This window comes from Malurus melanocephalus, unplaced genomic scaffold, assembly GCF_030028575.1.
Source record: "Malurus melanocephalus ecotype Western Australia unplaced genomic scaffold, MMel_1.1 scaffold_146, whole genome shotgun sequence".
Classification (NCBI taxonomy): domain Eukaryota; kingdom Metazoa; phylum Chordata; class Aves; order Passeriformes; family Maluridae; genus Malurus; species Malurus melanocephalus.
Window position 1 is genome coordinate 499,754 of NW_026623378.1, and position 26,838 is coordinate 526,591.

The 26,838-nt window shown below is 44.8% G+C and overlaps 2 protein-coding genes across 2 annotated transcripts in view; one reads left to right on the forward strand and one right to left on the reverse strand.

Moving 5' to 3' along the window:
- Positions 1–16,702, forward strand: part of CDHR1 (cadherin related family member 1) — a 41,900-nt gene extending 25,198 nt beyond the window's left edge. The window contains exons 13-17 of the mRNA XM_057371384.1: positions 3,612–3,776; positions 5,785–5,852; positions 8,372–8,600; positions 9,478–9,732; positions 16,081–16,702. Coding sequence (XP_057227367.1) covers positions 3,612–3,776; positions 5,785–5,852; positions 8,372–8,600; positions 9,478–9,732; positions 16,081–16,632 — 1,269 coding nt within the window. The 3' untranslated portion in view covers positions 16,633–16,702. The remainder of the gene's footprint in view (positions 1–3,611; positions 3,777–5,784; positions 5,853–8,371; positions 8,601–9,477; positions 9,733–16,080) is intronic.
- A 4,441-nt stretch (positions 16,703–21,143) lies between these two features.
- On the reverse strand, positions 21,144–24,559 carry LRIT2 (leucine rich repeat, Ig-like and transmembrane domains 2). The gene is made up of 3 exons (XM_057371419.1): positions 24,450–24,559; positions 23,276–24,057; positions 21,144–21,937 (listed from the first exon to the last, which is right to left on the reverse strand). Exons 1-3 carry the CDS (start codon positions 24,557–24,559, stop codon positions 21,144–21,146), a joined length of 1,686 nt encoding a protein of 561 aa, XP_057227402.1.
- Positions 24,560–26,838: the final 2,279 nt, after the last annotated feature.

The following is a 26,838-nucleotide window of genomic DNA, read 5'->3' on the forward strand; positions in this document are numbered from 1 at the left end:
TAAGATGGCTTTTGTATCTGATGTGATTTAGCTTCTTAATCTACCTAAAACTGTCTGATGCATTATCAGTGACATGATATTCCATGTGAGGGAAACTCATTCTTGCCTCTGGTTCACCACCTTCACAAGGTATAATGGATGCATCTGTGGACTGATTTAGTCCAGACAGTGCAAAATGTTGATTTTTATCTCCCTCTGGAAACTGTACATGGTGGCTCTGAATCATTCTAGACTTAGCCCTGAGGGTGTTATTTCTGCTCTTGCAATGATAAATTCACAGGATGAAATCTAATTTCTCTGCAGCTAGAACTTTACCTGCTTAGTGCRAAGTAATTTGATTCATGATCATGCTTTTGAATGTTGGCAGCCTGAAGACCCCAGCTGACTGGAAGATAATTCCCCRGAATTGCTCACTGCCTTTGTCAGAGTCTATCTATCTACATGGCCATTTGCAGCCTGACCTGAGGCTCACCCATGCTCTAAGCCAGCCATACAAGAACCAGTTCCATCCAAAAGCTGGAACCTTGCATTATCCCCCTTCCCTGATGGATTCTGTGCCTCATCAACARGATAATTAAGTAGTCTGGTTTTCTGTCAGCTGCCTCTGAACACAAGTATAGATGTTTCAGTTCTGACTGCAAAGAATTGCATATACAATCCCTGTAATATTTTTTTTTAATTGCCCAAACTATCTAGTTGAGCATTAACATATGCTTGTTTTGTACAGAGAGTGGCATTTTTTGCACAGTCCAAAAGCCACAACTCCTCAATTTTGTTCTCCTCCTTGCCATATGGTTTGCTTTATGTCCTCAGCAAGTTTCACTCCGGTTTGTTTCAGGTTTCTCCCTGTAATGTTCCTAAGCCATTTTGAGCTTCATAGGTTATAGATGCTACAAAAATATGAGGCATCATTACTGTATTACAGTGGAAGATTCTGAAAGGGCCRTAAAGTGCTATAGAAAGTAATTATAATAAGCACACATTTATTCAGGTTAAACTATCAAAAGACCAGTAAAGGAGTTACACGTGGCCTCCTCATGAATACCAATAGAAATCAAAATAGTTAATGTGATTGCTGTGAACACCAAAAGAATTAATTACCAGGAAAAAGGATATATATGTTTATAGCTTCAGCAGTTATTCACCTTTTGTTTGTGTGTGTGTGTGTGTGTGTGTGTGTGTGTGTGTGTGTATGTGTATGTGTGTGACATTATTTCTACTGGAGAAAGACTTTCCAAAATTATTTCTACTGGAGACCATAAGACTGCTTAAAAAGTGCAGCCTTTGTCTAGACTCCAAATGGAAAAGGTGCAGCTGGATGATATGGCAGCAATATATGGCAGCAAATACTTTACAAAGACCTCATTGCTGCCTTCATTTTCCTGCAAAGTTCAAATAACTTCCTACTCASTTTTAGTTGTCAGTGTATCATTCTGGTTAGATTTTCAGTTGAAATATATTTCTATTTAATGTGTATCTCACAGCAGCTTGGAGAAGTTATTTTCAGTTTTTTGGGGTTTTTTCTGTAAGCAATGATCCCTCTCCTCTGGTTTGTTTTTGAAGAGTAAAATGCCAGAGAGTAATTTGTTTGGAAGATGCACTGAAAAACTTTCTGAAGCAAAGCTTCTAGAGAAATCTATCTTACATTTGGTGCTGGCTCTTAAATGTAGTTGGTAGTCTAGACTTCCTACATTTTTAGCTGTCCAAGAGCTCAAATGGGTTTCCCAAAGTGTGGCAGCTGTGGTGATTCACACACCTCTCAGTTGCTTCCCACTTTGTTATGGGCTGCCATGCCTTGGGGACAAACCTCCTGCCTCCACATACTGCAGCTCAGAGCACATCTGCCTTGACAGGAGCCTGGACACGCTGCAGACACATCTGCAGACTGGGACCAGGTGAGGCTGCAATTATCTTCAGTTRCCAAAATCAGACTCTGTTTGAGGAGGTTTTTGTTGATGTCCCTTCAAAAATTTCTTCGAGACTCSAAATACAAAAGCACAGATATGGTTCCAGGCTCCCCTTTTAGGGCAGATGTGTCCTGCAGTAACTGCAAGCAATCCTTTGAGATTAATTTCTTCTCTTTATTTCCAGCCATTATCAATGTTCACACAGCAGGAACAGCTCTGGGAGATGACACTGAGATAGCCTTTTCCCTGTCTACTTAAACAGCTCCCCAGCTTCCCCTTTCACCTCGAGGTGACACAAATGTTTGCAGATCTGGCAGAGCAGAGGCTTGAGCACAGCATGTGCCCCCCAGGCAGCTGGCAGTGCCACTGCTGGTGAGTGTCACTGTCCTGCCCCRTGGGGACGTGTGGCACACAGAGGATGAGCTCCCACAGCCACGGCACACTGGAGCAGGGGATGCTGGGCCAGCCCTGCTTTGCTTCCAAAGCTCACTGAGGCTTTCACCCCTTTTTGTGGGAGCTCCTGGGACACATCCAGTAATTAAAACCCATGCAGCCTGATTTTTCTTATATCTAATGTCATGTCCTGCTCAGTAGAGTATTAGCGGTGTGCTGTCTTCCTAAAGCCCTCCTGCTTTGTGTTAACTAGATCTATGCCCAAGCAGGAAAACCAAACATTAGCTACTGCTCCTGGTGTTGGCCACTTGGGCTCAGCTCCTACAGAGCCCCAAATTGATGTCCCAGTGCTGCTCCTGTGTGATGCAGCCACCCATGGGACAAACACCTGGGACAGATGCTGTGAACAGATGCTGTGAAGATCCCAGTGTCTCTCAGTACCTGCTGCTGAAACTGCTCTTTYTTGCTCAGCCTCACACCACCTGAGCTTGTTGCTTTACCAGCTGAGGCATCCTACTGATACTCCCCAAATCCAGCAGATTTTGTTCATGAAGGAGCAAATAGAGACAGTAGAGACTCATTTTGCTTTGTGTGGTTGCCTGGCCTTTCAGRTTATAAGAGCAGTTATAAGAACGTGTGATACCAGAGCTCTCTGTTCTCCTCACAGTGAGGCGATTCAAAAGCCCCCGTGGATATCTGAATAAGTCCTAATCACTATGAGGCAATGAGGGTAGAAGTCCCACAAAGTCTGGTAGTAGGAGTTCTCACAATCTTTGGGAAATGGGATTGTGYTCTACATGCCTGATGCCTGACCGTTCACCATTTGGGGTGGGGGTAATGCTGCTTCAAAACACCTGGTTCTCTTGCCTATTTAGCCTGTTTGGTGCCATTTATTGTTCCTGGCTTCTTTCTTGATGAAGAACTTCCTCTACAAAAGATCACGATTAAATTTATGTGGTTATTCAAACTAGTTCAGTGCTTATGTTTCCCAGAGTTCTAGGAGCTGCCCAGGAGTGATTGTCTGTCGGCTTCTCTATGGCTTTTGGATGTGTGCTGGTCAGTTATGCCTGTCGCATCTGTCACATGAGATCTAGTATGGACACACAGCTTTGAAGTCCCCTTCCCACAGCTTGACTGCACATCACAAGCAGACACAAATAAACCCAGGCTGCACGTTGACCTGGCTCATCATCTCCCTGCTTCTGAACTGTCTGGTCTAACCAGACTAAAATGCACCAATGTGCCATGGAGGGTAGAGAAAGCTCCTTTAAGAGAAGTAATAGTAGTGATTTCCTGTTTTTCTCTTCTTAGCTTCTTGCAATAGAGGTGAACACACCGGAGAAATTCAGCTCGACGGCTGACATAGTGATTCGCTTGCTGGATACMAATGACAATGTCCCCAAGTTCTCCTCTGACTACTACATTGCAAGGATCCCCGAGAACTCCCCAGGGGGCTCAAATGTAGTTGCTGTTACAGTAAGTTTCATTCAACTCTTAAGAAATGTTCTCTTTTCTGGGTGGCTGCAGAGACAGTTCAAGTACCTTAAAAATAGTGGACAGGTGCAAGTAGCAGATATTACTCACCATTCAGCTTCTGGATCAAATTCCAATTCCTTTCCAGAATCAATAGGAAAAAACACTTTGGGAAAAAATAAAATTTTAGGCAAACATTTTTCAGAACAAGGGCCATCTGCTTTTAAGACAAATCACATGGCCTTTGAGTATTAAGAATGCCCCAGCCAAATCTGTGTCCAGTGGGAAGATTCAGTTATAGCTAAGTGGAATTGGATTTACTGGATTTGCTCACTTAAGTATGAGTAAAAAGAAAMCAAGATGGCTCCTTAGCAGGTATTAGTCTCCTCCTCTTGGGAGGAACCTGGCTGTTAAAGGCATAATTAAACAGTTCATGAWGGCAAGAATATAAAATTCAAATGCTTAGGGCTGGAGAAGAAATTTGCCTATAGATTTTCCATTATCTCGCATTTTCACAGCAAGAAAGTCATGGTATTACACGGGCCCTGAGTGCTGGGGGAGCATTTCCAGCTGTCTGAAATGCAACTGCTGGGACTGGAAACAGCCCTCATGTCACAAAGCCAAGACAGCTCCTGGCCACAAGGGCTCAGTGGGTGATGCAGGTCACCTTGCACAGGCCCCACAAGTAAGGATGGTTGGAGGCAGGTTGCCASAGATTTTCAGCACAAACTGGCAAACAAGAAAATTAAGTAATCAGAATAATAAAGCGCTGAAAGCACATTTTAGGGGTGGAGGAATCAAAGAAGTGAAACATAACAGAGAAAAGGTTATTACATGAAACTAATAGGAAAGCTGCTAGAGACTCTTGAATGCTACTATCTTTGAGGTATGAGAAATAAAAAAAATCTAGGAGGTGGATGCCAAAAAAAAAAATAAATTTAAAAATGTTTGCAGAAGTAACAAAACTTCTGAGCCAAAGTGCACAGGATAGCTGAGGAGCCCATGCAAAATTTAGTCATGTGCTGTCAACTCAGTACTTGACCCAGATTCACAACTGTATGTGAAAAACTAAAATGTTTCAAGTACTCAGAATGGCAATTCTGGAGGAAGTCCCAGGTATGCAAAATGTTTTTAAAAAAGTTAAATGGTGCAAAAGTAGGCTTTGGTCAAAATCATGGGGTGAAAGAATCTGACAAGACAAAGAACAAAACACCAGCTATCAGTAGGGCTGCAGGTGTGTTATGTTAATGGTGCAGGAATCAAAGACATTGTTCCAGTWCTCAAATATTTAAACAGGAAGCTGAATGAATCAGCCAGAGCCACCATGAATTTTGATGGCCAGATACAAGGGTACAACACCTCCTCAGAGCTATGAGAAAAGCAGGAGCTTATGGAAATAGCTGCTACCAAATCAATAGCTTTCCTAATCCTGAGCTAAGAAAGGAAGACAAGAGCATGAAACAAAGATATCATCTGCCGTAGTATTTGCATTATTAAAAGTCACACAGGCACAAGAGTGATTAAAATATAAACAAAGCTGAAATACAATGTATAGATTGAAACATTTGTTATTCATTACTTTAAATTGAATCAATTAAACAAGCAGAAGCTTAAAAATACTCTATAAAAAGTAAATAATTTTGTCTAGGGAATATTCATTAATGTTTAACTGATAATTATGAAGGTTTGAGAGCGGCAGTGTGTTCATGTCATTGRGATTATCTCCATCTCTATCAAAGGAGGATGCGGTAACTGTGGATGGATGGAGCCATCTAGCGTCGCTCTCGCTGCCAGAGCCCTGGGGCACCGGGGACAGCGTTCCTGGGACTGGCAGTGACATTTCCCGGCGTTAGGTTGTGCACTTTGTAGGTGCATATTTGCTCATGCAATTTCCCCTAAAAATGTAACGGCAATGAGAGTGAAAAGCATTTGGGCCTGTGGTTAAAAGAAAAACAAAAYATCGATTTTTGCACTTTAGTAAAGTAAAACTCCTTTTTTTTCTTTTCTTAAGGCTACGGACCCAGATTCAGGGCTTTGGGGAGAAATCAAGTACTCCATCTACGGAACAGGAGCAGATCTGTAAGTAACAAATAAATAAAATTACATAACCTCTCAGCAGAGTTCTAAAAGAATTTMAAAAGAAAGCTATGAGGCTCATTCTTGATCTGCTCCTTTTCAAGGACACTTATGCCATGTTCTTTGTGAGTTCTGTGAACACAACAACACTAAAACCGGTGCGATCATTAAACATCTGCGTTGTGAACTCAAGGAATTCTACACAAACCCTCAAAGAGGTATAAGGCAGCTGAAGTATCAATATACAGGATTYGTTCAATCACCATTTGAAAAGCACTTGTAAGAGAAAGAGAGGTTTTGGTCTAGTTGTGGAAAGTCAGTTCTACAGAAAAAGAATCTCTTGTTCTTTCCCCTTCCCTTTCCATATGGCTGTACAAAGAGGTCTTGTCAAAATAAATCAAGGAAGACAAGACATTCAAGGATATAAACTCCAGTTTTGGAGGTCAGCTGCACTGGGTGTTAAAAGCCTTTCATATATTTAAACATAATAGTTCCACATCAGGAAAAAAGGGAATCTGATGCTTCCTTGATTTGGGAATAATGTCTCCCTCCCTCACCCTGTCTTTGGGGACAGGGCTGGGGGTCGAACATCTTGAAACACTGTCACACCATGTCTGTCCCAGCTCCCAAACATGACTGTGGGGTCAGTGAYATGGCTGTCACAGGTATTCCTGCTGCAGCCTGCACCTGCTGGATGTGGCAGGGCTGCAGGCAGAATGCTGGAAATTAATGAGCTTTTCAGGCACTCATCCCCAGAATCTGTTTTTCTCTGTATGTTATCCACCTGGAGCTAAAGCTGAACTCTTCTTGTTAAGGTGAAAGCCGTTTAGAAGGCACAATCAAAGTCCAAAATCCAAGATGTTAAGGGTGAGCCTCTTCTGTAGCCAGAAGGATACACATATGGGAGCATTTCCACCATGGATTATTTTGAGCTCTGCGCTAAGTCTTTAAGCTAGCTGCTAACTGCACAGAGAGAAGCAAGAAAAGGTCATGTCATGTAGGCAGACCTCTTAGGTTTAGAATGTAGCAGCTGGTGGAAAGAAGCTTGAGAAGGTTGTTGACAAAAGATTTAGGGGAAAACAAATGTAAGCACAACTTTATTCTGATTGGCATTATGGGGATGATCACACTCAATGTTCTTATGCTGTTGAATGAAGAAATGATGATGTGARCTTTCCTTTTCCTTCTTAAGAATTTTTGTTTGTTTTCCTCGAGCCAGAATGGCTTAGCTCTGTAAGGCTGGATTAATTTTCTAGCCCAAGTACCTCCCAATCTGCAGAGCACACAGTTTGATACTGATAGGAGTATTTCAACTAGAAGCATGATGTTTCTGTCTTGGATATTACATCAGGGGGTGTGCAGTTTTGTGGGCAGAAAGATRAGTTGCACTGGGGTAAGAAAAAGAGTGTTAACTGTTGAAGATGAAATCAATAATGGTAATCCTGGTTTGGYAATCAAAGATGCCAGTGAGAGTGCTTCTATTCTTCCACTAAAATGGGAATGAAGAGAGTGCTCTCTGCATGGTTAGGCTGGGTYGGGTGCTAAGGAGACCCTTAGCACAGATGCTGTCTCCTACACAGCTATTTCCACCTCCAGATCTGGGATTTTATCAAAGCTTGTATTTGTATCTAACAGGGTTCTGAGAACAATTGAATATTCTGGATTGCTAGATGCCCCTTTTATAATSACTCTCAGTTACATTCACAGTAGGAATACTGAAAATATTTTGTTACCCTGTACATTGATCAAAGGTTATAAAAAAACTTTCACCTGTTAAAAGTTCTACTTCTTGGAGCCTACACTGTCAGTCCGTTGTAAAAAGACACTGTGTTGGTATCTTCTCTATAAATCCAAACTTTGGGCTGACACTTTTGACAGTGTCTCTGTAATTACAGATGTGTAGAATTGAACTTGCAACAGATAAACCTGAATACCCACTCCATCCCAGTGTCAGTTTATGGAAAAATGGTTCCTTTTGGAGAAGATAATTTGCCCTATAGTTTGGGAGATTTGAGAGCAGAYTTTTTCCTACCCATTCTGAAGAGTGAAGAGCTTAAACATGATAGGCATCSCACTTCCTTTAGCTAGTTAGGTGATATAAATCAATCTTAATTTAGGCAGCACATAATCTATTACATTGTACTTTTTAAACTGGAAAAAAAAGGTAAAGATGGGTTTAATGCTGTTCCTTTTAATGCAAGCAAATCACTCTGGGAGAAGGCCATCACACTGAGCATTTACTGAGGACAAAGACTTTAAATRGAAAGTGCGGCTAAAATGGCTAAGGCACAAGAGCTAGAAAAATATGAGACATTGATAGTTCTCTCGTTTTCAAGCCTAAAGGAACTAGACAAAAACTAGGTAGAGTGAAGGATTTGGAAATATCAGCCAGAGAGGAACTGGATGAAGAGTACCAGTGTCTGGGCACATCATTTCAGTGTTTATAGCCTGAAGCAAAAGCGAGCTCTAACTCACATTCAGTGACCAAAACAACCAAAAGTCTTCTCCTGCTTCTTGTCCAGGTTCCTAATCCACCCATCAACAGGTATCATTTACACYCAGCCCTGGGCTGTGCTGGATGCTGAGGTGAACTCGAAGTATAATTTCTATGTGAAAGCAGAGGACACAGATGGGAAATACAGCTTGGCTGAAGTGTTTATCACCGTGCTAGATGTCAATGACCACTCTCCAGAGTTCAATGAAAACATCCAGGAAAAGACCATGATCATCGGGTCACCCGTGAAGATAGAGGTGAGAGATGGCACCATGTGTCACAAAACAGAGTGCTCTGGAAAAGCCCTGGCTCTGCTGTTTGGTCTCAGGGGTCACGATCAATGGTGCCTTTTCCTGCAGCTTTATTTTGCACATCCATTTGGATGTAACAAATGGATTAAAGTGTGAATCATAGCATTTACTGACTGCTGAAAAGGAAAAATAAAGTCTAGAGGCAGAATACAAAAWTCTGTTATAGTGTTTGAACAATCAGCTGGTGGACAATCCAGGATTATGCAGTGATCACAAGAAGCCCAAATAAGATCAGTGAATGAAAGTACAGAGTTTGGAATACTTAACCTTCCTGACACCCCTTTGTGTTCAATCACACAACTTAGTTCCCTTCATTTTTTCATTGATCCTGTGTGGAAAAGAAGGTGAAAAAATGCAGTAACAATTCCCAGGCAAAGGAGCAGAACTTCCTATSTTACACACATTGGAATGCATATCATGAAGTCTCATCACGTAATACCTAATGTTAGCAGAATAACTACCACAGCACAAAAATTAAGGCAGCTATAGTTTATGGCATGGAGCTAATCCCGTCGTTCTTTATCACTTCACATTTGTCCCCCACACTGTGTGAGGACCCAGCTGAGGACCATTGCATTCAGCAGATTAGGTTACAGTTCAGTTTTTCCTCTGATTTTATTTCTTCTCAAATAGAAATCACTTGTAACAAAAGAAGCCTAGTCCTGCTGTTTTTCACTAGAAAATGTAGCAGAGCTTCCAAGATGAAATGAAAGCAGCCCAGTCATGGCACAGATGCTATCAAAAGTGAATTCTCTGAACCTTTTTGTCCTCAGGCAAAGATACAAACARTAACACCTTTTTTTTTTTACACTTCCCCTACCAGGCTATAGATCAAGATGCAGAAGAACCCAACAATATTGTGGATTATTCCATCATGCAAGCAGATCCGGCCAATGTGTTCGACATAGACCAAAGCACTGGGGAAATCAAGCTGAAATCCTACATCCGTTCTCTGGACATCATCCACAACATCACAAAAAACAAAGATTGCATATGGTCATTGGTGGTCCAGGCCAAAGACCGAGGCTCCCCGTCCTTCAGCACCACAGCAGTTCTGAAGATTGATATCACAGAAGAGGTAAGCAAATGTTTTAGGAAAATCCTTACAGGAAATGATGCCTGAAAGGCACCAAAGGGTAGACATTGCTTGCTCCATTTCTAAGACTTTCTTGCCAGCTCAGTTTTGTCRTGTCTTTCTAGAGCCTTGTGGTGAAGCTGGGTTCTACAGCCACAAATGTAAAAGGTATCTCAATCAGAAATATTGCAAAGGTACAAAGCTAGGAGCAAAATGGGATTGGGAGACGAGTTTCTTTTTGGATTGAGGACTATAGGACTGGGAGTAAGGTAAATCACTTCAGTGCTAAATTTCCRCTTTTTTGTTTTCATGCAGGAGAAGAAAAAAATCTTTTTGCCTTACAAAAAGTGAGCGGAAAGTAGTTGGGGTCAGAATGAAATAAATCAGACAAGTCAAYCTAAGTGACATGGGAAAAGCAAGAAATGCTTTAAAGTACATAGAACTTGGGATGTGCAGTATTATATTACTGCAGTAATTGCAGTGTTATTCACAGATGAAAAAAGAAAACTCTAAAAGAGTCCTGCACATGTAGGTTGAGATTTTCCTTGGTCCAGCTTTTACGTCAGCTGAAGAACAAGCAGCGATTTATGGTGCGCAGCACATGCTTGCACGATTCTTATTTATTGTAACTGCCTTGCCGTGCCTTTAAATAGGTACCAGTAGGGAAGAAATGGGCTTTAAAGTAGATGAGAAACACATCATTAGCCTGACAGTCTCTGGACCACACACATACTGGGCAAAGATGCAAATCTCAWCCCGCAGACAGCAGCTGGCCTTCTTTTTGTTTCGTTACAATGCTCTTACTGCTTTTCTGTCTGTTACAATCTTTCTGTGTTTTCTGTCTCTCATTCACTGATACTCCTTATGGGGCACATTCATATGATAGTTCTTGTACACAGCTCAGAGCTTTCTGGACTGCCAGGGCACTTGCTGGCCCTAGCAGGGCAGTACCTGGCCTGGGGCTGTCTGTTGGGGCCAGCATGGGCTGGGTTTGCTGCTGCAGGGCTCTGCCATGTGGAGCTGGGGGACTCTGCATGCTGGGTGTCTGTGGTACGTTTAGAGACCTAGCCATTCTTACAGATAGAAASGAAATGAAGTGCTTAACACTTGGATTTCCCATGGAAATTAAGTTTTGGTGGGTTTTATACAACAAATAAGATTGGCTGCCCACAGCCAGCAGTGGGAGTACTTAGCCTGCAGCTGTGTGTGGCAGCAGGTAGACCCAGGCACTGTCCTCAGGCACTGTCCCCAGACACTGTCCCTGCTGGTGGCCACCGTGTCCCTGAAACRGCTGATGAAGGGCAACTGGAAGGAAAACAAAAGTAGCTGATACTCTGGGATATGGAGTTTCCTGAATTTCCTTCTAGTGCTTGAAGCAATATCAGTACCTGATAAAAGATGATGTCTTGTTTGAAGTCCCCTGCCTGCTTCCTTTTCTCCCCCTCCAGGGGTATATATTTACACAAACTAAGGAGACCCCTCCTCATAAAGTCTAAAGGAGAAGCAGAGAGGGCTGTGATGACATGGATTTCCTCACACACACAGTTTTTTCTTTCTTCCCATGCTCTTCTTGATGCCAAGTCCCAACAAGATAGCAACAGCATCTTCTTTCTTCAAGCAGATCTCTTCAACAGGATATGGGCTACTAATCCAGTGTCACATCCTCCATAAGTTTTTGTATAGGTCTCCCCTACTTCTTCCATTGCTTGCAGTAATTTGGGTTGGTTGGGTTGACTTTTTTTTAATCCAGTAGCATCACATATTTTTTTTTCAGAAACAGATTTCAGTTTGCTTGTATATGAGATGAAGCGGCAGCATCCAAAACCGTTGGTCACTCCCTGTGTCCCAGGGACAGCACAGTCACTGATAACACTTKGTCAAGAAAAGCAATCTCTTGGTGTAGGGATATTGCACACACATACTCTCTCCCTTTCTCTGAGGCTGTTAYAAATGTGCATTTCATCCCTCTGTGCTCCAGCCATACAAAGGGTCTTATTTTGCTGTTTGGTGGGTATTTATGTATTACCAATTTTGGATAAGGAGGATATTTTTGAATGCATCCTCTAGAGGTTTCCTGCAGTGTTAATCACAGTAAGTAATTAAACAGGCATATTTTCTGATTAASGTTTACCATTGCAATTAGCACAAGTCTGTGCCCTTTGAGATGGATGCCTTGTGGCTAAGTTCAGCAATACTGCACATCAAAAGGACCTTCTTCTCTTGGAAAAATACATTGCTAAAATAATCTGAAGGCCTTTATATTTAACTSAGTCTGATTTTATGAAAATTGGTATTGAGGGGCATCTGTTGATATCCTATCCTTTCAAAACAAAATAAAAAACATATGCTGGAAAAGCCAGTCTTTTCCCATCCATATGTCTCACTCAGAAATCTATTCCTGCTGCCTGATATTTTCAGAGAAGGCTGATTCCCATTCCTCATCCTGAAGGTTGGCCTGATGGTGGCATCCCTCGCCCTCTTGAAGAGGGATGCAAATGTAGAGGGGGCATTTATTTACACCTCTTTATGGGCTGAGGCTTAAGTCCATTTTTAGACAGCATAATCTGTAGTTCTTAATAGCTTTGGCCACTCATTTAGACTTCTAAATATAGCTGGTGACTCTCAGTTTTAGATTATCCTAACTGAAAGGTTCAACAAAAATCTTTGAAGTAGCATGGTGATCTTTCTCATACTAACCGCAACCATRGGAACTGTGCTTCATGGCACCGAACAGCCCTTGCCACATTTGCACAGCAGTTAGCCTCTTCTTTCCACASTTTCATGGATGTGAAAAAAAGATCTGTTTGATTTGAGAAGTCTTGCCCTGTGCTGGTGTTTGTACTGCAAAGTGGTGCAAGCACAGCATTCATATACAGTGATAGCACTGAGCTTTGGGTTAAGCTTGTGTTCTGCCTCGGATCAGGAGTCACTTCCAAAGCAAATCTCCCCACGTACAGTGGGATGGCCTGTGCCTCACACGGCTCCAAACACACAAAGTGGACTTCTTTCAGATGAAAATGTGTTTGGGGAGCACACTTAGCATGCCTGGGCACCAACAGGCAGTGCCTCCCTGCAACCTAGAACAAAAGCCCAGATATACTGAATGTATTCTCCTCAGAACCAGATGGTTCACTGATTGTACAGATCCACTTGCTCAAGTCAACACAGCCCGAGTGTCTGTAACACAATTGTTGAATTATTTAGGCTGGTAAAGACCTTTAATAACAAGTCCAAATGTTAACCCAGCACTGCCAAGTGCATCACAAAACCACATCCCTTAAGTGCCAGATCTTCAAATAATCTGCAATAGCTTGGGCTCTTAATAGGTTCGCCTACTTACTTGGACYCCTAAATATAGCTGGTGAGCCTCAGCTGCTCTTGTGGTTGAACAGCTCAGYCACACTCCTGTTGGGTCCAGCTTTTGGATTGGCCCACATGCTCTGCTCACTGCAACCCATGCATTAGGAAAAGCTCTTGAGAAGCTGCTGCAGCAAAATAAACCAGCAGAGCATTATCTTCTGTGAGCAGTGGTATTTTAACTCCTTTGACGGCTGTTGAAAAAGTGGGTATTTCTTCCAGGTCCAGGCCCACAGAGACAGGACACCTTTCATTTTATCATGTATCTGCTTTTATGTRGACAGGAAAAAAAAACAGTACTCTTCAAAATGCAGCATGCCTTTTAGGAAAAAAAACAGCTTCAGCAATTGCAGAATGGCACTATTTGTTGACCCAGCAGCATGGCACTGCTGGTAATCCAYAGAAGGATTTGAAGATGTTTTAAATGTGCAATTCCCATAAGCCTCTCTAGAGCTTGGCTAAGATGATGACATTCCTGGCTGGTTTTGTGAGTTATTCCTCCTGTTTATCCTGTGAGTGACATGACCATGACAAACAGAAACTCTCTCAACTTATATGCTTACAGAACACCTATTTTTACACAGAACAGTTGTTGTCCAAGGCTAATTCCAGGCAAAGCTTTGTAAAGTAGAGATCAAGTAACCAGAATGCTGAACCAGCTAGCTCTTAATGGGTTTACTTTTGGTATTAATCATCTCTTCATCACTGAAAGCTCTGAACAGATGCCACACTTGCTTCCAGGGACCAGGGKATTGAATGAAGCCAAATGCCGAAACTCTCCATGCAAGTTTTATCTGTTCTTACCTCTGCAGCTGTAGTACACTGGCAACATGTACTTCTGTCTAATSTCATTTATTCCAGGTTTTTAAATGCCTAGTCAGATACTCTTCAGCCATCAGTGCCTTCCCATAAAATAGATCTTGACAAAACTCGTAACAGGTGGACTCAGGTCATGTACTACTTAGCAGGGTTTATCTGACACTTAATTCATCTGACTTTCACACAAAGTTAAGTAACCCAGGGTAGAACTTCTATCATCTGATGGGATTTAGGTACAAAAAAAATCCATGTAATGCAGAACAGCAAAGCGGATGTGAATCTAAGCTCCACCAAAATCATGGGCTGCTTTGCTTTAGATTTCTAGTTCAGGTCCACTCCTAATTAAATACTGGAAAAACTGTGCACAACAAAATGACAAAAATTTGTCCCCACCTACCTGATGACATGGTTTGTGAGTTTCACTAGAATTTTTTTACCTCTTTGGCAATATGAAACATTCAGGGTAAGAGAARAGTGGGCTTGATAATGCGTTTGAGATAGCTTACGAAAACACAGAAATGAAGACAATGAGGTGTTTATTAGTTAATTTACATGTCCTGAGTTTATGGATGTGACATAAATGACAAGAGGTACTCTGAAGTACACTCTGGGGATACTCTTAGTCATCTTCCTCCACAGCCTCRGGAGGGCAAAGAGATGGGCATTCTAGTTTAGAGCATACAGAGAAATCTATCTGATCTACAAGTTGAGGCTCAAGTCCAAGCTAGTCACAAAGCTCTCTTTATGTACACCCTTTGATACCTATTTTAGCATGTGGTGACTGCTGCTCCAGAGAGGTCCTTTTGTCCCCGTTCACCAAAGGTTGGGAGCTCAGACCACTAACTGACACACAGATCACTGGATATACAAAGTTTTGGTGAGGATTTCCTCATGGAGTCAAGGCAGGGRACTGGGGCACAGAGAGCAGCCCTGTCTTTCTGCAGCCACACATCACTTTATGACCAGCTCTCAGTAAACAAACCTTCATGTGAATGTGCCATTTCTGAAGGATCTCCTGGCCTTGCCCAGCACTCCTGCCTCTTCAGATACCACCTGTATTCACTATCAACTTCTCTTGGAAATGTAGTCCAAGGATGGACTACAATGCCGTGGATAAGGTGATCTATGTGCCAAGCTGCTACCCTTTATTCCCCAATCAGCCAGGTGCTTATATGTGCTTCCTAACTTCTTTTACTGTTTCTGGACTCAGTTCAACATCATTGCAGCTGCCTCCTCTCCTGTGCCTAGTTCAACACTTACCTCCCTTTATTTTATAGGCTYTCTATCCTGTACACATTTCAGCCTAGCTCCCCAGCTGTATTTATAATAGATACTGGCCTCTTTCAAATATAATCGTGTGAGGGTTGACCATTTCTCTTATTTTTAATATTTCCAGATCAAGTCCAGGGTAAAATCCTATATTTTAGGCCTCAAGAAGCGTCCATGGACAATATATGGAATATGCATGAGTGGCGTCCTTTCCACCATTTCTGTTACAATGGTGATCTCCACCATCATGTACTGGAAAAGTGTGAAAAGATCCAAGCTCCACCCACAGGGCAAAATCCGCAAAATTATACGGGGACCTCCAAGACGCACAGTGTGCTAAGCTGGAAAGTGAACTGGCCATTCATTTGTCCTTAATATGCCATATGTAGTTTATGTAATTGCTGATTTCTTTTCTTTCTACAAACAAAGCTCTTTAGCTCCACTCATATCCCCTACCTCAAAGAGTTTTGTTATGTCTGTAAAAGAGTACTTGAAAACAGAATGCACCACATACCTGCTAACGACTCATTTGTACACTGACGTTTTATAAAAAAAAGTTTTCTCCTAATCCTTTTCAATGCCTGCTCAATAATTGAGCCAATTATTTTCTGCTCCATTCTTGCAAGTTAAACACTATGGTGACATGCAGGAATTGTTCTAATTTGGTGGCAATACTTCTGYAAGCTTTTGTGTTCAAGTCATCTACCTCACAGTACTATAATGTTTGCCCAGTCTCTGGCCCYGTCTAAATTCTCCACCCCTGGATTGTCTCTGTGACGCTCAGTTTTTTCAGAGACAACTTCCATCAACCAGCTCTGCTTGTAACATATTTTGGACAAATGAAATTTCTGGGTCACTGTCTGTCCCCTAGAGTAAGTCATGTGTTTTCTTTGTACTCCTTTACAGACTCTTCACAAAGGGCCTATGGCCGCCTTTTTGATGCAAACTAAAGATAACCCCATGAAAGCCTTAGGAGTGCTAGCTGGTGTCATGGGCATAATGGTGCTGATAACTATTATGATCTCTACGGCCATGTTCTGGCGCAACAAGCGGTCCAACAAAGTCATGCCGGTGAGAAGGATCATAAAAAAGAGGCAGATGCCGCCACCCCGGACAGTCAGGATGGAGTGGCTGAAGTTCAAGAGGCCCAGCAACGCCGCGGACAAGTTTGTCGTCGAGGAGGACGTCAAGAGCCTACACAACGAGAACAGCAACAACAACATCCAGGTTGTCCCCGTGCCACCGACAGCACCCCTGCCCCCACCACCCCCAGCCCTGGCTCCCAGGAGCGATGCCCCAGGGTGGCGGGTGCCAACCGTGTCGGGCTCCCTCACTCCCAAGCATATAATCAAGCCACCGAAGAAGAAAGGTCATGGCAGCACCCACAATGCCCTCGTGTCAGAGCTCAAAATGAGGTTTGAGAAGAGAAACGCAGCTTACGGGGAGCCCCACATCTAGGTGCTCTCAGCAGACCCAGAGACTGCAGACTGTGGCTGGGCATGGATGTTTTTATGTGCTGTCTCTTCCCTGTGTCAGCACCCTGTGAACCAGAGCCACTGTGATAGCCACTCCTCACCTCCTGCAAGTACCACGTGCTACAGTCACCCCACCCACAGAAGCTCTGCGGGCCRTGTCCAGTTGCGACTGCAGTTCCTTTGGACGTGTCCCGTGGTCCCTCCCTGCAGCTGTGTCTGACCACGGTGCTCAGTGCACTGGCCATGGTCTCCCCACGTGAACGGGGATTCAGTTGCCCATGGTTTGGAGGTCTCTACCCAGAGCTTGTGYTTTCAAACACAAATCTCTGCAGCCAAGGCCCTGGAGCATGCTGCTTCTGACCTGGTCTGGCAGATGGGTTTGAGGTGTCCAAAAAYCCATCTCTTCAAATCCAGACCCACTTTTGAAGATGCTGGCGTGGCTGTGGCAGCAGCCCTGAGTCGAGGTGCAGCAGTGCATTCCCCTACAGCAGTGCCACTGCCCTGTCCCCAGAGCACAGTGTGCTTTGCAACAGCTGGCGGAACAATGCGCTCATGGCCTGAGTACCTTCATTTCCAACAGACAGGCGGGCAGGCTTGGAGAATTCTTCATTTCCCYGCAGCTTATGCCGGGTTTTGCCAGAGCACATTGGCATGATGCTGTGCTATRCTTCTGCTCTGGACTTGCCTGCTGAGGAGCGGCAGGAGGGGCACTTCAGCCTTCCCTACACCAGCAGGGGAAAGATTTGAGCACTGAAGTTCAACAGCAGCGCTCACTCAGTACTGCCTGCTGCCAACACTGAGACCCAAAAGAGCAGGAGCCCAGAAGGACAAGGACATTAATAAAGCCACAGGGAAGACAAGGTAAAACTGAAAGTCAAATGATAGGTGGAAAACAGAGACAAGTGCTGGAAAGTTGCATATGTTGGTCAGGGAAGTGTCTGGCAAGATCATGTGGTGTTGTACACTGCTAGCAKAAGGTGTCAAGGAATATATTTCATCACCTCTCCTGGCTTCTTTCAGGGACTGGTGAGTGCAAAAGGAGGTTTCTATTAAATATTCTGGGTTTTCCTATCAGTATTTTTGAGTGAATTAAGCAGCAGTTAATGGTAGGGCATTGGGAGGGCAGCTGACAGTTTTTTTCCTTTTTGTRACAGTAAAAAGGCACTGAGAGCAGAGCATTTTTTTCAGTGGATCTACCCCACGGATTCTCCCTCATGTTTGTTTCTGAGGAGATGTTTTCCAGCTGAGCCAGGCTGTTTCCCATCCTCTGGGGAGAAAGCAGCATGGACCAGGCAGTTTGGGAAGCAGCACCCTGCACCCTCTTTCTGAAGCCCTCAACCTTCAGAGAAGCTGTGCAGTCAGGGRGTGGTTCCAGGAACATCAAGATGGSGAGCAAACCTGACATGTGTTAATTCAAGGGATTCATGAGAGTTCTCCAGCTGTCATTTCAGTTGTACCAGCATACCTGGCCCTCAGGATCTCCTCTCACTCCAGTAGCTGAAATAAWTCCATTTTTTGCACCAGGATTTCATCAGTTTAGGGGATAGCTGGTTAAATAAGAAATTACTAACTTACAAGGAAAATCTTGTCTTTTTTAACTTCAGTTCAATCTGCCTAGAAGCCAGAGGGCTCATGGCTCATGTCAGGGTGAGCTGAGCCAGCAGCTGTAGCCAAGAGGTGCAGCAGGGTCCCAGCTGGGGGCCGTGGCTGCAGCACTGCTCCCAGAGCCCTTCCTGTCACATCTCTCCTTTTCTTTGCTGTTTTCTTGCTTATCCCTCCTGCTGGGGCAGTGTGGCATAAGGCCCAGGTTGTCACCTGAGCAATCACCTAGTCCTTGTCCCCTGGCCATAAGTTGGTCAGAGGGAGGGGACATGCAGCCCCCAACCCCACTCCTGCTGCCCTGCGCCAGCACCCACCTTCTGCTGGCTGAGTGTTGTGCAATGGTGGCCAGATTCTGCAATGTTCCCTGAAGTTCGTGATTTGTTCCCCATACCACTGTCTTCCCAGTGTTGTGTTATTGCCAGTGTTCAGTGTTCATTCTCTAATGAGGAAAGCCTATAAAGACCATTCAATTAAGTGAGATTTAACAGGAATTACAGGCTTATAGTCTTAGAGATTATATTTAAAAGGCAATAAAGATGTTTTATTACTATGTTGTGAGACTCTTTCCCAGTTACTCTGTATTTCAACTTCAAGGAGTTTTTTAATAAAGAAAAAAAATCTGCAAAAGGTGGTTCTGAGTGTGGTGTGCTTCTGCTGGCAAAGATGCCTTGTTACGTGACTAGAGAGACTCTTTAGGATGACAAATGCACCCTCCTGCAGACTGTGAGTCAGGCTGTGTGGATTCTGGACACCAACAGGCTGGAAGGAGAGAAGAGGTGAGAAGCAGGATGCCAGGTGGCACAGGCCAYGGGCAGGGTCACAGAGAGCCCCTGGCCGAGCAGCAGCTTTGGTCTGACGCCAGTGCCCACTGGCTCTGCGATTTGTCATGAACTTCCTCCATGTGCTCAGGGGATGTTTTGTCTTTTCCTGGCTGTTTCCTCACTGTGGTTCAGCAGCCCTCTCCCGTCTCTACGCTGTGCTGTTGTCCCTCCCTGTTGACTGGTGTGGAAGAAGGCCAGTCATTACCRACTGTGCTTTGTTTTTTATTCCACCTCACCCACGGCCCCACGCTGATCTTCAGCCAGCATCAGCTCATGCCTCACTCTGGCATGAGGCAACCTCTGGACAAGGTTTTCCTGCTTGGCCAGCTGCTTCTGCCCCTTCCTCACCATTCCAGACCTGCCGTGATGTGTGCTGCAACTGCCTGGCCTCCCCCATCCTCCTGCAGCCAAACCCCAGAGCTCCTTGGCATCCAGGCTTCTTTGCAATTTGTAACTGTAAAAGGCCAGAGATGAAGCAGAGGACATCTGTGTATTCTGCAAATCTGTCGTGTTTATTGCTTTGACACTAAAAGACTGACAAGACTAAGAAGTCCTGTGAAGTATTAACAGAAAGAGTCAGCAGTGACAAAACAGAGATCTGTTCAAAAGCTGTGCAGTACATTACAGCAGAAGGAAGTGCTGGGAGAGGAAACACAGGGCCTGAAGAGAGACAGCGTGGAAAACACACACTAAAAACCAAAATACAATTAGAAAGCCAAGCTACCACAGCATGAAGCTCACATATCTGCTTACAACTGGGGTGTCTACTCTAGATTTTTCTTTCTGAGACAATCTATAACAAYAGATATTACAAGGGCTGTGGGTCTATGGGCCGCATGCTTTGGTTGTGCTGGAAAGCATGAGGTCAGAAAAAGAAAAATAATAAGTCACATATACTCAGACCCCTGAGAATCACAGCATTGGGCTGCTCCACAAGCGGGAGGCAGTCRCTTTTACATGCAATTTTGTGCTTCTTTGCCTCTAGCAAGAAGGTGAGCTTTGGTTTCAAAGCAGAAGGATGGGCAGGCACCTGGCTGCCTTTAGAGAACACGTCTGCACCTTCAGCTGCCAACCCCCTGCTCCACCATGCTCTCTGCCCCATCCACTCGTCCCGCCAGCCTGGTTCAGGCTCAGCATCCCCTGCAGCCACAGCACTGTCCTGAGAAAAGGGATGGGGTGGGGAGGGTGCAAAGGGAAACAGCAGTTCAGTGTTTGTCTCCAAAAGACAGTGGCGGGGAGGAATGTTAGTGTGACACTAAAATGATCCCCTAAAATGTCTGCACACAAGTAAAGCTCACCCCTTCTCCCTAATACAAAAAAGCCAAAATACTTAAAACATCCTCAACCCTAGTGTTGTGGCTGTGTTACACTGGGGTGTTCTGTAAGCACTTGCACTTTTCCTGTTTGTGGTACAACCAAAGCTGTGCATCTCTTAGGGCTGCGTAAACCTTAAGGAGGAGTAAGAAAACCAAACCAAACAAACAAAAAACGAAAACCAAACAAAAAACACCCTGTAGCAAAACAAAAAAAACCACCCCTAAAACCAACATATCTGGTCAAAACAGTTTTTCTCCAAGTTCTTCTCTCTCCATCATGCATCACGTTGACCTAATCCTCCCCACCACTCCTGTTGCTGGGCTGTGACCACAGCTCCCCTGTGTTCCCAGGAGCCGGCACACAGGAGAAGCTGGCACCTGGCACTGRGCAGAGCTGCGGACAAGAATAACTCGTAAAAGACACAGCCGTGTGGATGAGTGAGAGGACACTTTTGGCCACAAGCCAGTTGGTCCGGGGGTCGGTTTTTTGTCAGCGCTGGTTTTCTTGGTGTGTCGGTGTGCGTTGCTCCATGACAGTGCTGCAGGGGCAGCCCGGGGCCGCGGAGGCGCAGCTCCACACGCGTGGCCGGCCAGCCCGGGCACCTCCATCGCCAAACCCGCCGCAAAMGCCGTGCCCCGATGGCCCGCAGCGCGGAGCCGCCCCGGCGCGGTCCTTGGGGCCAACCGGCACCCGGAGCGGGCCCAGGGTGCTGTGGCGGCGCCCGCGGCCACGCCCTCAGGGCGGCAGGCCCGGGCTAGTAGAGGTCGGCGCTGTTCCTGTGCGGCGCCCGGGCCTTGCCGGGCTCTTCGCGGGCCGGGGGCCGCTTGGGGCGGCAGAGCCCGTCCTCGCTGCCGCCGGGCAGGCTGTCCAGCGTGCTCTCCTTGCTGCCCGCGTTCTGCGCCGGGCTCCCGCGGCGGCGGCGCGGACAGGCGCTGGGGCAGCGCGCCAGGCAGCCGGGCAGCGCCTCAGCCGTGCAGGCGTACATGCCGGCCGGCACGGCCAGCACCATGGCGCACACGATGACCACGATGTGGATGAGCTTCTCGCGCTGCTCCATCTGGCTGACATCGCTGCCCGTGACGAACACGACGCACTGGCCCTTGCGGGGCGCCTGGTTGCGCACGGCCACGCACACCTCGTACTTGGTGGCGGGCAGCAGGTCGGTCACCGAGTAGGTGTTGACGCCGGGCCCGATGTAGATGGTGTCCTTCTGGGCGGCGTCGTAGCGGCCCACCAGGAGCGTGTACCAGGTCTCGCCCGGCTCGGCCGCCGCCGCCGCCGCCGCGAACCACTCGAGGGTGATGCCGTAGACCGTCTGCTTGGCGATGCGCACCTCGACGTGAGCGCCCGGCTCCGCCGCGCCCGCGCCCGCCCAGCCCCGGGGGGTGGTGGATGCCCACGGGGCCACCACGCGCAGGTTGATGGCCACCGACGTGTTGCCCAAGAAGTTGGCGGCCGTGCAGGTGTAGTTGCCGGCGTCTGCCGGCCKTGCCGCCGGGATCAGCAGCTCCGAGCGGACAGTCTCCTCGCCGATGGGCTCCGTGGTCACTGCGGGCAGAGGGGAGCGGGTCAGGAGGGAGACACCGTGCCCTGAGGGCGGCCGCAAGGTGCAAAACCCCACCGAGCTGACAGCAACAACCCCGAGCGTGGGAGGAATGCAGTGTGTCCGACCTCTGTCTCAGCACAAGCGGCCGAGCTGCCCATCTGCCATCGACATTCTTGGTCAGGGCAAACCAGGAGAGCCATTGAGGAGGCACAGCTACATTTTAGACACATGCCTCATCCTCTGTTTAAAAATGTCAGTCTCAAGAAACTCAGGCCAAAATAAGTGTATGAAGCCAAGCAGCGTTGGGCTGGAAGTGAAATGCAGTTTCAAGAGCGGTGTGAAACCCTGTCATCTGCTCAAACAGGGGCTTGTGTCTGTGGTTGAGAAAAACCTATATGTAATTAATCAGCATGTGCTTGTGGAAAGACACAMGAGTGCTGCTACAGTGCTGCAATTGAAGCAAAAAGCAGCCCAGTATTAAGGGCTAATGCTATCCTATTTAGCTAGATGGTTTAGTAGGAACACACAGAACCTGTGTGCTGGCTGCCTGTATGCCTTATTACCTTACCTGATGAAAATAGCAACTTGTCCTATTGAAGGCTCTTGATAAAAATAAATATGAGGGAGGACAGATTGGGATGTAGAGGAACAGGTCTCCTATTACAATGCCTTTACTACAGAATATAAATAAGCAAGACTCGGAGAACAACCACCTCTGTTTCAGGTGGAAGAACATGAATGGACCCAGCCAGGAAACAGGGCTGCACAGTTTTGTGGTTTGTATGGTATTAATTGAGGAAATACATGGGAATAGTRTGGGAATGTACAMRTCTGTGTRTATGTGTGTGKGCTCATACAAACACATGTACACACAAATACAATTGTGTGGAGTGTGTGCAGATATATATATAGTATATATAGTAAGAATATGTAGTATGTAATATATGGCAAATATACATGCATATTTGGATAACTACGTATTTATTAAATATGTACAACTAATATAGTGTTAATAGCTCCTACATCATGTCTCACGAGGAAAGAGCTGCTGCTTAAAATCCACAAGTAAGATAATTGTGTAAAAATGAGGCCATGCTTCTTTCATCTTTGACTGATACCCTGCATGAAGCAGTTTTTTTTTAAGCTGGTCAGATGTGCTTAGATGCACAGGATGGTTAAGATCGTTTGGATTRTTGCCACCACAATAACTGTGATGCTCTAAAGGGGCTGAGTTGCTGTGGTGACTGGGATGGCCTGCAGACCTATGTAAGTAGGATAGCACAGCATAAATTTTTAATGAGAAAAAAAAAAGAAAGGAAGGAAAAAAAATCTTTGCTTACCATTAAATGCCCTTAAAAGTTTGAGTGCATAGGTCCACCAGACAGCCGGGGAAGGGCTGGCTTGCACAAAGCAGGTCAGGGTGATGTTTAACCCTGCTGGGACTGTCAGGTTGGTGTCAAGGGCTGAGGTCAGGGGCTTTGTGCAGCTGTTAAGTTCCACTTCATGAAAATACTTCCCTGTCCTGAATTTTGGGCCTGAGCAAGTTAAATAGGAATTCATCAGAATAATAGGTGGGCCAATGGACTTGATAAACTGGACAAATCCCCGCAGGCGACAGTCACAAATCCAGGGGTTGTCATGGAGGGCCAGGACGGCGTTGGAAATGGCTTCCAGTGGCCCCTCCGTCCTCTGGCTTCTCTGGTAGACAGGCCAATTGTAGAAGACATCCTTGGATATGATGGTAAGCTGATTTGAGGATAGATCTAAATAGGTCAGGTTGGGCAGATAGCGGAGCGCATGTTCTGGAAGGACATCCAGCCGGTTGTGCTTCAGATCCAGGATTTTCAGAGTCGGGGTGTCTTGAAATGCTGTCCATGGCACCGAACTTAATTTGTTCCCTTGCAAGCGCAGCTCCTTCAGAGCTGGCAGATATTCCAGGCTCTTGATGTGCATCACTGTGATGTTGTTAAAATTGAGCCAGAGGTACTCCAAGGCACTGACATTCTCAAAAGACCCACGAGGCAATTCTGTTAGGTGAGAATTTTCTATTCTAATTTTCCGGATGTCCGGAGGGATGTTTGGGGGGATCTGCCTCAGCAGTGCAGACATGCAGAGCAAACTCCTAGGGGGGGGAATCAGAAAATTTTCCAGGTCACACACCACCATGTTTGAGGCTAATAAATCAGTTCCCTATGCAGGTCTACAAGCACTTGAATAATTATAAGGWATTGTATATAGGGCATGCGTAAGCTGCCCATCCATCTTTCCCTGGGGTTTACACTAATTTTCCCATAAAAAATGCAATTAAGTTATAAGAATGGCTATGTATGTAACTACATATCTGAGAAAATCAGAGAAATCTTGTTCTATGCTCAAGATAGTACAATTCAAGTATTAGAGGTGGCACTCTATGCATTAGTCTGTTTGGTTTTGGTGCTCACATCGTCAGCAAGCTCCTACTGGGGCTGTCTGAGCCACTTCACTGGTGCTACAGCGGGGTAACAGTGTTCTTACCTTCCAAAGCTGTCCTGAGAACAAGAGCATCCTGTGATGCAAGATGAAACAGATGGGTTTATCTTGTGGAAGGCCAGAAGAAGAAGCAAAATATGACAGACARGGTCCATATTCTCCTTTAAGAAAGCACTGTGCAGGGGTTTGCACCAAACACGCCAACAGCCTCCAGGAGGTAAATCCTATTAGCTGTAATCTTCCTTGACGCAGAAATAAATCCTGCTGGGGACYCAGCCCTAAGGAAGACATGTAGCATGGTTCACAGCCTGTGTCCAAGTGCTAAAAATCACCCTGGCACCTCTTTTAGCATTTCTCCTCCAGCTGAGGGGATTCCAACAGACATATTTATTTGGTTGGGAATACAAAGATTGAGCTGAAACCAATTCTGTTGCCAAGCCATTGCAAGTAATTACCCAGGCCTATCTTTGGGATTTTTTTTTTCTTTTTCTAGTTTATTTTTTTTTAAATTGAGTTTTTTGATTGGTTTTTTGGTTTTTAGGGGGGACATTGGTTTGGTTTTTTGTTCTTTGTTTTGGTTTGGGTTTTTTTTTTTTTTTTTTTTTTTTTTTTTTTTTTTTTTTTTTTTTTTTTGTTACAGGGGGTCTATCTGATGTGTTTTAATGGCATTTGTCAAGGCAGGAAGCCACAGTAAGGGGCAGACCTTGCAGTTGTACATTGCACAATTCCCTAAGCCCTGCCCACAGCTCTGTGCAGGGTGTATTCTGCTCATGGTGAGCACAAAACCTGCTCCCCAGACTAGGATGTTATGGCATGGAAGCATGAATATGGCACCTTTTTCCTCGGAAATCACTCCTCCTCCCCATAGTAGCTCAATTCTTATACCTTGGTAGTGAAAATATCAACATAGCTGTGGCCAATCTATGAGTTTCTCTAAGGAAAAGGTATCTTGGAAGTCAAACTCTTTTGTATAAATATAWTTTTTTAGTGCTATTCTCTGGCTTCCCTCACAAGATACATGCCAACTRCCTTTCAGTCATCTTGGAAAACTAAACCATTCTCTGAGAAGAGGTTTTGAGTAACCAAAGTAATTGATCTCTTTTAATCCAAAATAGCAGGTTTCGGCTGGGCTTTCCAAGGATTTCTGCGTTCTCCTGGGGCCATCTAGTGTGGATGGGCTTCACTACAGCCTGCACGGGAGCACGCCTGGGAAAGGGCTGCACCTCACCCGGTGTGTGTGACGCCGGGTCACAAAGCAAGATTAGCCTGAACCTACTTAACCTCTAACCTGTGGGGCCAGGATAGAAAAATATTTATAGTGTGGCGGCTTAGAGCTATGTGTGGCTCTCAGGACGTGGGCTGCTGTCAGCCTAGAGAAGACATAGGCTTGATTCTGCAGTGTTTGAAACAACAAGAGCTTTTATTTCATGGCAAATCAGTGAAATGAACTGATAGGGCAGAAACAGAGGGCTCTGTTTGTGTTCCCCCACGTATAAGGAGTGGGCCTGTGGGGATGCTTTTGCTGGCAGTGCCTCACATCTAACCACAAACATATGGGATTTTTATAGTTTGGGGGTTTTAACCGAAGTATTGTTTACTTTGCCATGGTGCAATATTTGATTTTTCAGCAAGTGCCCTACATTTAGACATGTCAGTGAGGAGGAGCGGAGGGGAAGCTGCTGCTCTGTAGCACAGCAGATGTGGCAGCAATAAATCCCCCAGCGGGGGGGTGGTGGCTGATCAGGACTTGGAGTGCCTTTGGTCTTCTTCTGTAGTCTGCCATGAAAATATTCCATAAAAARAAMCTATATTATTATTTTAAAATGTTCRATTTTATTTTTTACACTTTAATAATTATATTATTTTACAATAACAAAATAATACTATATAAGTCAATAGTACAAGACTACTCTGTAGTCTACCATGAAAATATTCCATAATAAAAACAATTATATAATTATTGAAGTGTAAAAAATAAAATTAAAATTTAAAAATAATAATATATACAATATATATTGTTTATGTAAATATTATTTACAATAATAAATATACATTTTATATTATAAAATAATATAATATAAAAAATAAGTAACATAATTCAATATATTGCAATATTTAAATATATAACAATATAATAAATCATGTAGAATAATTTTACTATAATAAAATAATTTTACAATAGGCAATAACAGTAGCAAGCTGCTTATAATGTAGTTAGTTAGAAAACTCCAGGATGTTGGGAGCAAATTCTGGAGTTTGCCCGTGTGTGAGCTGCAAGGCCTGGRAGAAAAAGGCTTTCAGCAGAGGCAGAAGAAAATCAGTGTCTTGATGTGTTCKGCTTTGGAGGTGATGGGACCATCCCTGTGATGGGATAAATGTCTGAAGTSCCCCCAGATCATTGGCTTTTCAGTCATGCTGGACAGGTGGGAACCAC